Source organism: Electrona antarctica, assembly GCF_951216825.1.
Source record: "Electrona antarctica genome assembly, chromosome: 15".
Lineage (NCBI taxonomy): Eukaryota > Metazoa > Chordata > Actinopteri > Myctophiformes > Myctophidae > Electrona > Electrona antarctica.
In genome coordinates, this window is record NC_136796.1 from 8,669,154 (window position 1) to 8,684,520 (window position 15,367).

Below are 15,367 nucleotides of genomic sequence, written 5' to 3' on the forward strand. Positions count from 1 at the left end.
TGTGATACTCGCTCTGCACACCCAAATATACACTTAGGAAATGCATGGACAAAGAAAGGGGGGACTGCAGTCAACATGAATGGGTAGAGGAGATGAACAGCGCCATCCGTAGGTTCTCTGAGGAATGACGCTGGGGATGGTTCCCTGTGTGAGGAAAAAGGGACATGACAATGAGAGTTGGGGGTTTGGGGGTGATGGGTGGGGTTAGAGTGCACATAATGGACATGCCGTTCCACTGTGTTCGCAACACAAATGAACCCGAAACGGGAACCAATGGCAAACAGCGAGGAATGACGGTGACGCTAAGCGAGCGACGGGCAACACCACCAAAACACAAACACAACCAGAAACAAAAACCTCCAACAAACGACGTCGTTTATCTCCTCCTCCTCCTCCTCCTCATTCCACCTCTCCTCCTCTAACTAACCAACCAACCAACCAACCAACCACTATCGGTTAAAAAAGGAAAAAGAAAAAAAGAATGAAATAAACAAAGAAGAAAAAGAAAAACTGCGCGCTTTGCGAAATTTGCTCCCCCCCGGAGCGCACTAAAACCTACCTGACAGGACTGGTTCCAGGCTGCGACCTGCTCGTCCAGAGAGCAGGCGTGGCGCCGCACTCTGGGGGGGAACAAGTTTAGCCCGGACCCTGACCTGCCTCGCCCTCGCCCGCAACACCCGCTCCTCCGCTTCACAGAGAGGAGAGGAGAGTGCACCGTGTCCAGAGAGAGAGAGAGACAAAGAGAGAGAAGGGGACAAAGGGAGAGAGAGAGAGAGGGGGTAAGACAAGAGAGGGAGGTGTGTATCGTTAGGAGAATGAGGGAGGAGGCAGAGGATGGAGGTGTGCATCGTTAAGTTAGGAGAAGAAAAGGAGTGCGGCGTGCATTAGGAGGAGAGTAGAGGGATGTTTTGCATCGTTACAACGAGGAGGAGGAGGGAGGTGAACACTGTCGGAAGGAGAATGAGGCAGGAGGAGTGCTTCACCAGGAGGAGAGTAGAGGGAGGTTTGCATCACTAAAAGGAGATGGAGGAGGGAGATGTGCACCGTTAGAAGAATGTGGAGGAGGTGTGTGCATCGTTAGGAGAAAAGTAGGGGGGTGCGTATCGGTAAGGAGAAAAGGAGGGAGGTGTACATTGAGGGAGGTGCTTATTGTTAGGGAGTAGAGAAGGGAGGTGTACATTGAGGGAGGTGCTTATTGTTAGGGAGTAGAGAAGGGAGGTGCTTATTGTTAGGGAGTAGAGAAGGGAGGTGTACATTGAGGGATGTGCTTATTGTTAGGGAGTAGAGAAGGGAGGTGCTTATTGTTAGGGAGTAGAGAAGGGAGGTGCTTATTGTTAGGGAGTAGAGAAGGGAGGTGCACACCGAGGGAGGTGCTTATTGTTAGGTAGTAGAGAAGGGAGGTGCACACTGAGGGAGGTGCTTATTGTTAGGGAGTATAGAAGGGAGGTGCACACTGAGGTAGGTGCTTATTGTTAAGGAGTAGAGAAGGGAGGTGCACACTGAGGGAGGTGCTTATTGTTAGGGAGTAGAGAAGGGAGGTGTACACTGAGGGAGGTGCTTATTGTTAAGGAGTAGAGAAGGGAGGTGCACACTGAGGTAGGTGCTTATTGTTAGGGAGTAGAGAAGGGAGGTGCACACTGAGGGAGGTGCTTATTGTTAGGTAGTAGAGAAGGGAGGTGTACACTGAGGGAGGTGCTTATTGTTAGGGAGTAGAGAAGGGAGGTGCACACTGAGGGAGGTGCTTATTGTTAGGTAGTAGAGAAGGGAGGTGTACACTGAGGGAGGTGTGGGTAGGACTGCAGCACAAAGCCAGCCACCATCAGCTGTTGTCCAATCACAGCCGGAGGCGTGCATGTGTGTGTGGGAGGTGGGGGGTTTGCCAGCGCAGGCAGGCATGAGGTCATATCAGTGCAACAGTTACCATGGTTACCAAGTCTTACCCAGCCCTCTCTCGCATCTTTCCCTCCCCCTCCTCTCACACACACACACACACACATGCACGCACACACGTACGTACACACACGTACACACACGTACACGCACACAATCAATCACTGTTGATTTCCATCAACATGAACAGAGTTGTAGTTCTGGGCTGGTGCAAACCAGTGTGCTTTTAATTTCTACAGGCTAAAGAGCCACAAGCTTATTGGTGTGCAGACACTGGTATCATTAAATTGCAGATTGGCTCACATTACTCTACACTAGCTTAAAGGAGAATTCCATGCTAGAAGGCTTTCTTACCTTTATTTGTAGTTGTTACGTCCCCACCAAAGAGGTCCAGGTGTTATTTTGTGCAAAAGCGCATTATTGGCTATTTCCCCTAATATAAGCCCTCAATGAATTGAATTGAATTGCATTGAATTGAATGGGGCATTGGGGTGTTGTGCTAATTCGCTTATTTCCATTTGTTTTGTATATATCCTCTCTTCATAATGTAAATAGTATCCCAAGCGGCACACTTTACTACTTATTTCAATGGAAATAAGCAAATTAGCACAAAAACCCAACCCCCATTGAGGGCTTATATTAGGGGAAACGCAAGTTATGTATATAACTATGGTTCTATGAATACCGGATGACCGCCAGAGGGCGGTGATTTCATCACCTGGATATACATCGCGCGCACGCGCAGAGGTCGAATATTAATACCAACACTGTCACTCGTGACCCCCTGTGGGCGTGAGCCACCGATATAGGTGCCCAGTTCACAGGGTTCATCCTCATGAAATCTTTTCGTCGGGATTCCGAGTGACAATGAACTCTGGCGGTCATCCGGTATTCATAGAACCATAGTTATATACATAACTTGCGTTCTATTTCATACCTACTGACCGCCAGAGGGCGGTGATTTCATCACCTGGATGACTCATACCAACATGGTCACGAGGAATCTGCGCTTACCGAGGTCGGTTTGCAGATCTAATGGACAGCCAAACAACCGTCACCACAGGGTGAGGGAGTCAGGTTGGCTGACTCTTGGCAAAAGCCCAAAACAGATGGAGCCCATTTGGCTGCACTGCAGCACAGATGTCCACCCCCTGGTCTGGCATGTCAAAATGCCTCTGGGGAGGCCTTGAGGCCTACTGAAGAAATCTACCTCAACGCAACAATCAAAGTACCTCTAAGTGTTGCGTTAGTCTCTGTTGAATCAAGGCACAGCCCTTCCTGTGCCCTTTACTCATACAAAAACAACCAAACAGCCATCACAGCTATGCCGTGCCACAGAGCCCGGACAGGGCACAATAGGCAGGTACTAGAATGCTCCATGCCTGGCTGTGGAGCAAACTAAAAATGATAGGCTAGCCAACGTGAAAGGCAGAAAGTCCTTGAAGACATAAGAGGGATTAGCGAATGGTAAACCCAGACCCATCGGCATCCCAGTCTCAGGCACTGGGCAGGGCCTGAAGACAACCTACTCACTTCCGTAGGGTCGCAGTGAGGGCAAATGGTACTAGCAGATAGCCATTTGAGAACGGCCCGATCCAAGGGCTGGGGACAAAGTCCATCCAAACCTGGTAGAGTGGTACCTCGTACCAGATGGTAGGGGGCGATTGCTCGCCCCGTCAGCGTGGCTGATGGCATACCCACAATAAAGTGTGACAGGCGCTGTCCAGAGAGAGCGCAACCTTTATTAGAGCCATCATAGCCAATGAAGAGCCGTTCTGACCACCAAGTGCATGTGGTAGGTCTAACATAATAGGCTCTCATAACAGTTCTCAATCACAATTACTCTCCTGGTGGAGAGGTTAAGGCTGCCAATATCACAGGCAGGTATTGAAAACACAGAGCAACATGGTGGTGCTTTGTCTCAACTAAACCACAGTTTACTTGTGTTGGCGTGCAACGCCCTGGTGCAGGATGCACAAGAATCAAGTAGGGTTCGGACAATAGGCATGATTGTCAGTGGTCAGTTTACGCAGCCGAAGGTGACCCGGGTGAGAATGCACCCTCTCCCTAAACTGTGACAGGGGATTCTGTCTGTGGGGAGGCCAAAGCACTTCATCGAGAAGCTGCAGTAGATGATTCGGCTGCAGTGGTAACCAAAAACGAACCTCAAGTCGCGTATAGCCCGCCCAATATGAAAAACAAATTGAGGCGGAAACATGGAAACTCATACTTCCTGACCAGTATGGTGGCACCATACTACTGTGCGACTGCCTCTGCCTATCCTGTGAAGGATACACGACACCAAAAGTGGCAGTGTAGAGAAGACTTACAAGAAGTCGCCTGGCCAGGGGTGGGCCAGAGTGTCCTGCCCTAACGGTCAGCGCCGGAAGGGAAAACTACAGTTGGCCACGCGCCAAGCGCTCAAGGCCAAAGATCCTGCTCTGCCGTACATATGCCCAGTGATACGAAACATCATCGGATCCAAGAGGCTTAAATGGGAAGCATGTCCGCCGCCTGGACTGTATACCCAACAAGAGCATTGCTATGAAACCAGCAAGATGAGGCAAGACCTCCTGCAGAGACTGACTGGATCGAGCGACCCCTTAGTGGGTCGGAAGATAGACTGTTGACATAACATGTTACGAACAAAGTCTAAACATCCCAAGGGCCAAGTCCACTGCACACTGGCCCAGTACATCACAGACACTGGCTGGAGATGGTAGGCAGTAGAGCGAAGCACGCTTAAATGCCTGTACATAACTGAAACAGTAACCCAACCGTATCCACGGTGGTAGGCAGAATTCTGGGGTTCGAGGCCCAGAAATTATAGACAGAACATGTAAAAGGGTGCAATGAAAGCAGCCCTAGAGAAGCAACTGTCTACGTCGCTTCGGTGTGCCCAACAACCAGAGGAACTGGCTGGCAGCACTGTACTCGTCCAAGACGAGACAGGTCAGCGGAAGCTGTCCGTCAGCCCCCCATTAACTCTAAGAATTTAAGCAAGGCCATGCTTGCAGACCATTCTCAATCTGGCACCGCCTGGAGCACATCCACTGTGCCCAGCATACATGACCAGAGGCAACTGGTAGGTCTGAGATCGAGGATCAGGCGAAAACCACCACCGTCATCAGTCACATCATGAATCAAGGAGAAAACCTTCAGTTGAACCAAACTGCTTGTTCACCGTGAACTATGCTGCAAGGTCTGTTGGGTGGCAGGCCCAAACATCCGGCCTGGAACGACAGGCAGAGTGTTAAGTGTCCCACTGTACTTCCCTGAAAGTGGGGCCTGTTAGAATGCTGAGTCTATAATTGATGTGCAAGCTAGTTCAGCTGTACGGTTGCACATACGCAACATGTGTCCCCTGCATTCACCCATCTTATTGCTACTAGGAGCAATGAGCAGCCATTCTACAGCGCTCGGGGAGCAATTAGGGGCTCAGACCGGGACACACATGGGCACATTGCTGGCCGGATCTGGCATTGAACCCGGGACATCCAGGGGCTCTGGGTCGCAAGGCGGGCTCACTAACCCGCCGTGGCCGCCCCTCTGGGCCACACTAGGCCCCCCCAACATCATCAGGGTAGTTAGTTACCACGTAAGCTAACGCCTAGAACAAGCATCACCCATAGGTGCCGTGCCTGCGCATCAATGCGCGCAGGCCAGAGGGCCAGGATGAGGTGACCATTAAGGGACCGTCCAACACGTCCCAGTCCAGCTGCCGTGGCATGGATCTAGTTGGCAGACCAGTGACTCTACACTGCGTGCGGCCATGGGCAATAGCCATACTAGCTCGAAGGCTTCATCTAGTGACACCACCAGAGAAGCAGGTTAGGGACCCTGTCTCGTTGGTCACCCCCAGAAGGCAATCTAAAGGTCAGTGCTACTCATCACAGACCACGAGTAGCGGCTCTGGAAACAGCAGGAAAAGAGCAGCACCCATGTATCAACCCATTAAGACAGGAACAAGTCTGGGTTGCCGCTGCTATGTAAAGTATATAGCCATATGTATACTCTTCTCAATTCATCAAATCGACATTTGAAATCATTCCGAGACCTAGGTCCGGATTCAGAAGGTGTTTACAGCATCGGCCCTAAATGGGTTAAGACGTTCTTAACCTGAGCAACTTGGTGGCCAAGAGTACCACCTTGAAATTTCCCCTAGTTGAGAGAGCATCATCTCACAACGCTAGCATCCTTGTGGGAGGCAAATCAGCCACAACCACGGCCAACACAGTTGGCATACGTGCCAGCAGTATGCAGCCACAATAACAGCAATATCTTCAAAATGGCCTTGGATCGTCTCGGGATCCCCCAGAATGAAGTTACTAATGCTGCTCTGGAGAGGAAGTCTGCAGCTCTCGGTATGGAGCTGTTTCCCTCGCGACCAGACTACGGATAAGCGGTTGGAGATGGATGGAAGAATGAACCACAGCCATAGCCTGTGTCCGGCGCCCAAGTCGAAACCCGACTACAGGCGCAAGTAATGGACCTCCTCTGTGGGACCAGAGAGGACCAGCATGTTGCACTAATCCATGAACAGCAGCAGAGCGAGACACTCTAAATACTACTGGTTATGTAGTTGTAGCGAAAGAGCGAAAATCACTCAAGCTACAGTGTCAAGTAGTGCCATAGTATAGTGGGAAAGCCAAATATTTGGACTGTCATATACCTCCAGATAATGGCAGCAGAGCGAAACACTCTCAATGCCAGTGATAACGCGGCCAAAGCAGCGAGAACCAGTCAGCCACAGCGTTACGCTTATTGATCATCTGTACGCACAGTATGTCATTAATACAATGCAGACATGGCGAAGAGCGGGGACCACTCAAGCCCTTGTAAAGTACACAATATGATAGTGGCGGGGCGGAACATGCCCTCGGTGCTAGTGAAAAATGACCATCAGTACACACAGTATGTCAACAATACTATGTATGGCGAAGAGTGAAGGCCACTCAAGCCAGCTTCAAGCACAAAGTATGACAGCAGTGGAGCGAAACACACCCCCAGTGTCAGTGATAATGCAGGAAAAGAGCGAGAATCACTCAAGCTACAGTGTCAAGTATACTGCCATAGTATAGTGGCAAGGCCAAACACTTGGACTGTCATATACAACCATTTTAATACCAAGCATATTGGTAATATCTGGCAGCAGCAGAGTGACGTACACTCAAGCTATGATAGCAAGTAATCACAGCATACTGCACATGTCAAAGCAGTAGTGAGTACCAGGTACACAATGTCGTGGTTATACGAAGATCTAACCCTCAGCAGTTCGCTATGGGACGCGTCCCAACTTGGGCGCGGACAACAGAAGTACTTATAGTACACTCACATTCTATTAAGTATATAAGAGAATGGGCCTCTTTTGCGTCATGACGTAGCACGTGCCCTCTCGACGAGGGCATAAAAGCACGTACTCGCGTATCAAGTACACTACATATGTACCCGCCAATGTATCCTGTTGTCTTGCCCCCAAGACGGATCAGGGCAGTTGCTGCAAAGGCAGCTAATGAGGACTAGTCCAAATAGGAATAAGCACAGCATTATATGCCTATTGATATTGATTATCAGTACATGTTATGTACATGTATAACGCTGAGGAAGGCCATACAGGCCGAAACGTGTAAGCTTGTTCACTCTCGTCAGAGGTAAATAAAAATCATGCAAAAGGACATACAATGAGTGCTGCATTTGCTTCACCTCAACTTATCAGTACATGTTACCAATACTATGCAGACATAGGGAAGAGCACTCAGCCCATGCCCAGTGGCGTATCTACAATAAGGCGAGGACAGGCGTCCGCCTGTCCAAATCCATTTTCTGCCTGGCCAAGATGTAATTCTTGCCTGCTCAAAATGTAATGCCTGTAAATGCCACTGCCCCTGCCAAGTAGATAGTTTGATAACCATGCAATGGTAAAGCGATAGACGCTTGAACCATTATATTAGTAATTGTACTGCCAAGCACAAACAAGTATTACCCAAACAGCAGCTGAGCGGATCACACTCAAGCTATGAAATACAAGCACTATGCCTATCTCAGATAGCAGTACACACTTAAGTTAAGCTGTGACGTTAAGCACACTGTGACAACATTGTCATATTCCTGCTTGATATAACGAGCAAAACAAACTAGCAAGTCAGCACTGAGCTGCGTTTACAACTTGACATGCATTTGAAAAAGTTTGTTCCTTAACCAGAAATCGTCTGGGGAGGAGCGCTCATTAACGTCACGACCACACAAACCTCCTCTTGGTAGACATCGTTGCAACCAAGCGCCACATATGTGGTTGATTGCACGTCTGCGACAGAGCAAAACACTCTCTTCTGCAGAAAACACGTGGAGAGGAGTGGTCATTCAACATGACTAGCGTCGCGGCAGTCGCTCTATCGAGGCGAAGCACACCTCTATGAGCCCATAGTTACCAACGCCATAAAACATTGCTGTGTTGCTGTTCATTTTAGTATCGTGCCGCGGCCATTCAACGTGAGTATTGATTAATAGTCAATAAGCGCCGCCGCGGTCGCTCTGTCGAGGCGAAGCACACCTCTGCGAGCCACACTAACAGCACACAGTCACCACGAAACATTAAATACAAAGTTAGCTTTTAGTTAGTGAACACACAACCGCTAACCCTTAATGCATTAATCGGGAGGATGGACGGCCACTGCCGCCACCGACAATTCAACAAATCATACAAGTTGGATTTCAGCGAACAAACACTGTCACCAACCCAATGTAACGCCACACAGCAAAGCGAAAATAACGCAATGCTGTAGCAGGCACGCCCGCCGGGCAAGTAAAGTAACACGCAACTTACCTGTAGAAAATAAAGTCCAACATAATAGTTGGACCAGGGAGCCCGGCGGAAAATTATCGCCGCCATGAAGCCTCTGGAGGACGCAAGGTAGCTCCAACCGAACGGTTACGAGGCTTATTAGGCATGGCCGGCGTCGAGAGAAATGAAATGAAATGAAATGAAATCTATATTTACCCAGGGTATCTGGGCTAAGCTCAAGAACTTGTTTCCAGCCAGGCCCTGCTCATAGAACACATTTCATCGTAGTGGTTGATGCCTTGTTCAAGGGCATTTCAGCGGTGGTAATTTTAACGTGTCGGACGGCTGATTCGAACTGGGAACCTTCCGGTATCTAGACCGCGCCGCTATCCGTTCGGCCACCGCTGCCCCCCCATACAGCCTCGAAGGGCTAGTAGCAGGAGCTCAATAAAATAAATCGACCTGCGCTCAAAGGCGAAAAGATGAAAGAGGATGAACCCTGTGAACTGGGCACCTATATCGGTGGCTCACGCCCACAGGGGGTCACGAGTGACAGTGTTGGTATTAATATTCGACCTCTGCGCGTGCGCGCGATGTATATCCAGGTGATGAAATCACCGCCCTCTGGCGGTCAGTAGGTATGAAATAGAATAGCTAATAATACACTTTTGCACAAAATAACACCTGGACCTCTTTGGTGGGGATGTAACAACTACAAATAAAGGTAAGAAAGCCTTCTAGCATGGAATTCTCCTTTAACTGGAGCCTGGTTAAATCTGGTTCATTTTCAATCCAATGCCAATCCCCCCAATCGTGTGTATATGATCCTTGTCACTGCTGACCCCTAGTGGTTGGTCTTGGGGATGGTGTGTAATCTCTGATACATAAGAGTATGGACTTGACAGACGCTTCACGGAGGAGTTTCCCCAGGAGTGCGTAACGTTAACGCAACGTTAATGCGTGCGGAGGAACACGACACACTGTCAACCCCTGTTTCACTCCTAGCTGAACAGACACCCGGACCGACCCGCAGGAGTGTCTACTGCTGTGACAGAGAACACACAGGGCCAGTTGGGTTCGCTGAAGCGCCAGGGCCGCGAGCCAGAGGCACCCTGGAGGAATCCAACCCTCTTGTCACGTGAAATGTTCAATTGTTACTATTTGGGGTGGAACAAATAGACTATGTATGTATAATACACTGATCTCATAAGAAGCTGTCATAGTAATGAATCCTTTCTTAGGAACTTCCCAGCTCCCAAAAAAATACTTTCTGAAGAGACATTTCTTTGCCAAAATGAGTAAATGCAAAAGTACCACCACCGTTACTGAAGAACCCCCCCAGCCCCGGCTGTACGGTGCGTGCTTCTTTGTTCCAGACTAGCAAAGATCAGGTGCAGCTCCGGACCCAGATGTCTCAAGAGCTGGTTATTTTGCTAAAGAAGTGGTATGAGATTAGATGAGGCACCATCACCACCAGCTCAGAACCGGGTCCCCCCTAAAACGGGTCAGTGGAGAAGGGCGACGAATGAGGGACCTTTTTACCTTTAGGTTGGGGGTCTGTGTCTGGTCAACGGTGAACCTCATGAGGATGGTGAACTGCAGGTCGTTGGCGAAAGACTCTCTGTGTGTGTAAGAGAGAGAGACATTTGACATTGTAAACTCAATTCTGTTGATTTCGTCGACCAATACTATAACGAAAAATGTTCGTCGACTACCTGTTTTCACTGATGAAAACTAAATGTGACCAGATTTGACTGAGAGCCTGCCATCGCGCAAATTCCAGCTTTTCACCAGAGTAGAAAAACTTTTTTTATTTTTATTTTTTCCAAAATTAGTTTATAGAACAGGCAGACTCTTCACATACTAGAGCATGTATGAAATAAGTGTCAGAGCTGAAATCGACATGTAAATATATGAAATAAATGCTTAAACATGTAGCTAGGTGTAATGTTAGAGACCACAGAAGTGAACCTTTCAAGCCTGTTTTCTCAACTCGCCATATGTAATATATAATATATATATAAGCCATATCTCCAAAACTGGTGGGTCAAACTGAACAACCAATATGTCAATTTGAAGCTATGATTCCCTGCTTTCATATGACATGAAAAAACAAAAATTCAAAAAAATCCAATGGCAGTCTCTCAGTCAAATTTGGTCACAAATGGAAACTACATGAAAACTAAGCTATGATGACTAAAAGTAAGACTAAATAATATTGAGAATTGCGTCAACAAATACAAACTAGACTAAAATGTTTGCAAGGGACTAGTGGACAAAAGATCCAGTAGTAATTTTACACTTAGTTGCATGCTGAAAATAGACAATCTACAAGCTCGAGCTTGTAGATCAGCTATTTTCAGCAAGTGTAAAATCAGCCATGACGACAGCATACATACATTTGGCCCGCCAAAATACATTTTAGTAGACTAAATCAACTGTAGATTTAGTCGACTAAAATCTTATGATATTTAGGGCTACATTTTCTTCACTGCTAAACCCCTTATCCCTAAACTTGACACGTTGTGAGCTTGTAGACTGGCCATTTTAACTATTCAAAAATGTTTTGCATAATAGTAAAAAAAAGGGATAAGGGGTTTAGCGGTGACGAAAATGGAGCCCTATGTCGATTAAAACTAGACTAACGCTAAAACATTCCAGGTGACTAAATTACTAAATCCGTCTAACAGACTGTATTTATCTTCAGAAGCGTTAATATTGTACGTGAAAAATCTGAAATGAGGCCTGAACACCGCAGATTCAGAGAAACATTTGTTTAAAGCTCACGCTACTACAGAAGTGGACGGCGGGGAAATCTGGAATAGGCAACGGGGCCGCTGCTAGAAAATGGATATTAGCGAGACCATTCTGAATCAATATAAACGCCTTAATAAGACGTGTACAGACATCCTTGGCACCCAGCAATTTTATTTGCTAAGGCATCCAATGTGTTGACAATAATAAAATGGTAGGTTCGGGGTCTTGTCTTAACTGACCGTGTGACGTCCAGAGCTCTCTGGACCTTGGCCTGCACGGAGCCCAGCAGGTCGGCTCCCATCTTCTTCAGCAGCTGGGTGAGCAGAACAAACAGCCAGTCCTGCAGGTCCTCCTTATGCACCAGCACAAAGTCCACCAGCGTCTCTAGGAACATGCTGAACACCTACGCACAGACACACACACACACAGAGAAGGGGTTACACACACTCACACACGCAAAACGCTCCACACACACACACTGAATAAAGCCTGATTCATTCTTAGTTGCGCAGCGGTGTTGAATGCCGAAAAATAGCAGATCTACAAACTCACAGGTCTGCTATTTTCCGTGCGCAACACCACCTCGCAACTAAGTATGCATCAAAGGAGGTGTTAAGTGATACGTTTGTAAAAGCAAAAAGTTAATAAACAGAAAATAAAATTTCAGGGTGGGCATACAAATTTTATCTACTGGGGAGGGAGCCACAAAAATAATTTAACAGCTTCAATTTTAGTGTTCCAGCGCATTTGTTGTTGGCATCACTTTATTTATTATAGAGCACCGACGTCTTACGTCAATATCGGCACAGGGCGCTGTACCCAGGGTTTGTGTACTTTTTTATTTGCTATTATAATACCCATAGGGGGATCTTAGATCGCCTCATATAAAAAACTGTGTTTGAAAAAAACACAGATCATCCTGGCGGTTTCACTCATAATATATGAAGAATCAACTGACTTGAGAGAAAACGCTAATGTTACTGCTGCCAAATTAGTTACATTTTCACTAGAAACAGACCGTATCAAATATGAGTCTCCCCGACAATATCGCAGAGGCGGTTTGTTTATTTCTGGACCACAATTCTTATATGAGACGATTTTAAGATGATCCAATGTTATTCTCCATAGAGAAAAACATCCGCGAACCAGGGGATGAGCGAGTGACGTCAGGACTTCGGCACTCTATATATCCTGAGTAATGTATGAGCTCTATCTCTCTCTCCTGATTGGATAAAATTGGTATCCATTGGTACTGAACAAAACACCATAAAATACTGTATAAAATATGGAGATAATCCGAGATATACTATACTTTCTTTAGCACTTAATATCACTTACACCCCCTTTAAACAATAATGCTTACATGCATATCGTCTCTGTTGGTGGAAACCTCATTATGTACAAAACTGTTACTACATTTCAGGATTCAAATTTAAAAACAGTAAAAGTTATAAAGCGTGTGGATCTGCAACGCTGTAGTGTGATCAAGTAGGAGAATAAAACTGTTGAGTTAACCCAATTTGGGCGGGAACCCCTTTTGGTGTCAGCATTATGTTATGCTTTAGCTATTGAAAAATAGCAGATCTACAAGCTCATAGCGCGCCACCGAGTGGCGCGCTACGAGCTTGTAGGTCTGCTATTTTTTAAAAATCGAAGAACCACTGACATAGAAACATAGCTTTTTCAGAAAACTGTCAGGATGTAGAAGACATTTTTAGAATCTGATCTCAGATCAGAATTAAGAGGTTTCTGCCTGACAGCAACGGTATGCATTATGCTGTTGAGGAGCCGTTCAGTCACTGACAACGGTATTAGTTGTAGTCGTGGTGTTATGTATACTTTTCTCTGTGCAGCCACTGATCGCTTCATGCTCCAAAGCACCAATGAAATGATCCAGTTCGAAATCCAAAAGTCATTAGTAAACCGAGATGACACCCAAGCCACTCGTTATAAGCCAATATACAGTATAGATGCACTGCAATGACCGTGTCTACATGCACACAACCATTAGCCCCATTACTGGGAATGATCAGGTTAGGAGTTTAAAGGAAAACTCTGAGGATTTTCAACCTAAACCTCACTGTGCTGAATTTGTATGTTTTTGACACTCGCTTTGACAATGCGTATGTCATTTTTGTTTTCTCATACCAATGATGCTCCTCCGCATTGAATTGATGTGACTTATAAATGTCTTCTCTGTATGTCTCCACAAAATGTTGGCATCAGGAAAACAATGTCGTCAAACGATGTGTTTCACCGCCATCAGGCAAACATACATTCATTAAACGTATTCCTCTACCATCAAAACAATGGGATTTTTAGGTTGAAAATAATGTCCCTTTACAATTTGTCACGTTAATGCAACTACGGTATTCTTTTACATGGTTCAGGTGGTTATTAGTATTCACGTTTCTCTACATATTTAAAGGACCACTTCACCACTTTTCAACCCATCTTCATATAATTGGTCCTCACTAATAAACATGATAAAATGGCACCATTTTTTTCTACTCAGTCTGCTTCTCATAGCAGGACTGTGTGCAGTTCAGAAACCCGTCCACCAGTGACATCATCGTTTTTAAACAATTTTTTTTTACAAAATTGTTTAGATTTGTATTATCATGAGAATAATGGCTTCCATTTTTGTATTGCAACTTTTCAGTACTAGAAAGCCTGCAGTTTCTAATAGCTTGGATTCCCCATCGATGATGTCACTGGTGGACGGGTTTCTGAACTGCCCACAGTCCTCCTATGAGACACAGACCGAGTAGAAAAAAATGTTTATTAGTGAGGACTAGTATAGAGCTCCGAAGTCTGACGTCACTTTCAGTAGAGGTCGTCAATCTCCAGGTTCATGTATTTGTTTATTTGCATTGAGATCCCCAACCGGCGATTTTAGGTCGCTTCATATAAGAACTGTGTTTGAAAAATAAACCGACCACCTCTGCGTTTCTGTCAGGGGAGTGGCTGTGCGTCGTTAATGATGTCCATTCATATTTGATACAGCCAGTTTCTAGAGAAAATGGAATTAATGTGACCGCAAAAGCCTTGAAACTACATATGAATGCAATGTCGCTGAGCATATACGTCACGCCCAGCTGTCAACATATTGCGTTCCTGAGATTCCTCGTTGACGTAAGCTCAGCTGGTGGTGACTCGACTCGTACTAACCACGATACATTATATATCAATAAAATAAAAATAAACGTAATTAACGTTCAGTTTCTGTTGTGCGACGGGCTGCGGGAAGAAGCAGCCTACCCGGAAATGTAGTCTCTGGGTTGTTTGGCTCGTTTCTAACGCTTATTTTGTTACTCTTTGGGTATATTTGTACATTTCCACCTTCAGTCGATGCTTCATATCCATATGAGTGAAAAGGCCGGGGTGATCGGTTTATTTTTCAAACACAGTTCTTATATGAGGCGATCTAAAATCCCCCTATGGAGAGTACAATGCTTATAAAAACATACATGAACCTTTGAGCTCACTGCCCTCTACTGGTAGTAGAGGGCAGTGACGTCAGGACTTCGGTGCTCTATATGAAGATAGGTTGAAAAGTGGTGGAGTGGTCCTTTAAGACATTTAAAAAATAAATCTGTGTTTCAATGAGCTAATCGGGGTGTTTTTGACCATTTCAATAATGTGATTTAATGAGGATTATGATGCATGTAAACACACTGAAGAAGCCAGAGGCACCAATCATGACACGTTATATTAAAACGAAACCAGTCATTGCATGCTGATTGGTTAGATTCTGACCCCGTGGGTTGAGTACCAGTGTCCTAGACAACCAATGGGAAGGTGAGTGACATCATCACCCGGGCAGGTTAGTGAGCCACTAGTGTTATTGTTTATGTGCCGTTGCCACGGTAGCGATCATCATTAGTAGTCGCCCAGCGGGATTAATGTGAGTGACAGATCCACAGCCAATTGCAAGAC

The 15,367-nt window shown here is 46.2% G+C and overlaps 1 protein-coding gene across 17 annotated transcripts in view; it reads right to left on the minus strand.

Annotated features, from left to right (window-relative positions):
• clasp2 (cytoplasmic linker associated protein 2) overlaps window positions 1-15,367 on the minus strand; it is a 145,329-nt gene that overhangs the window by 17,858 nt on the left and 112,104 nt on the right. For all 17 annotated transcript variants that reach the window (XM_079523486.1, XM_079523482.1, XM_079523481.1 and 14 more), the window contains 2 exons: window positions 11,668-11,831; window positions 10,214-10,292 (listed from right to left, as the gene is read on the minus strand). In XM_079523486.1, the coding sequence (XP_079379612.1) occupies window positions 10,214-10,292; window positions 11,668-11,831 (243 nt within the window). The remainder of the gene's footprint in view (window positions 1-10,213; window positions 10,293-11,667; window positions 11,832-15,367) is intronic.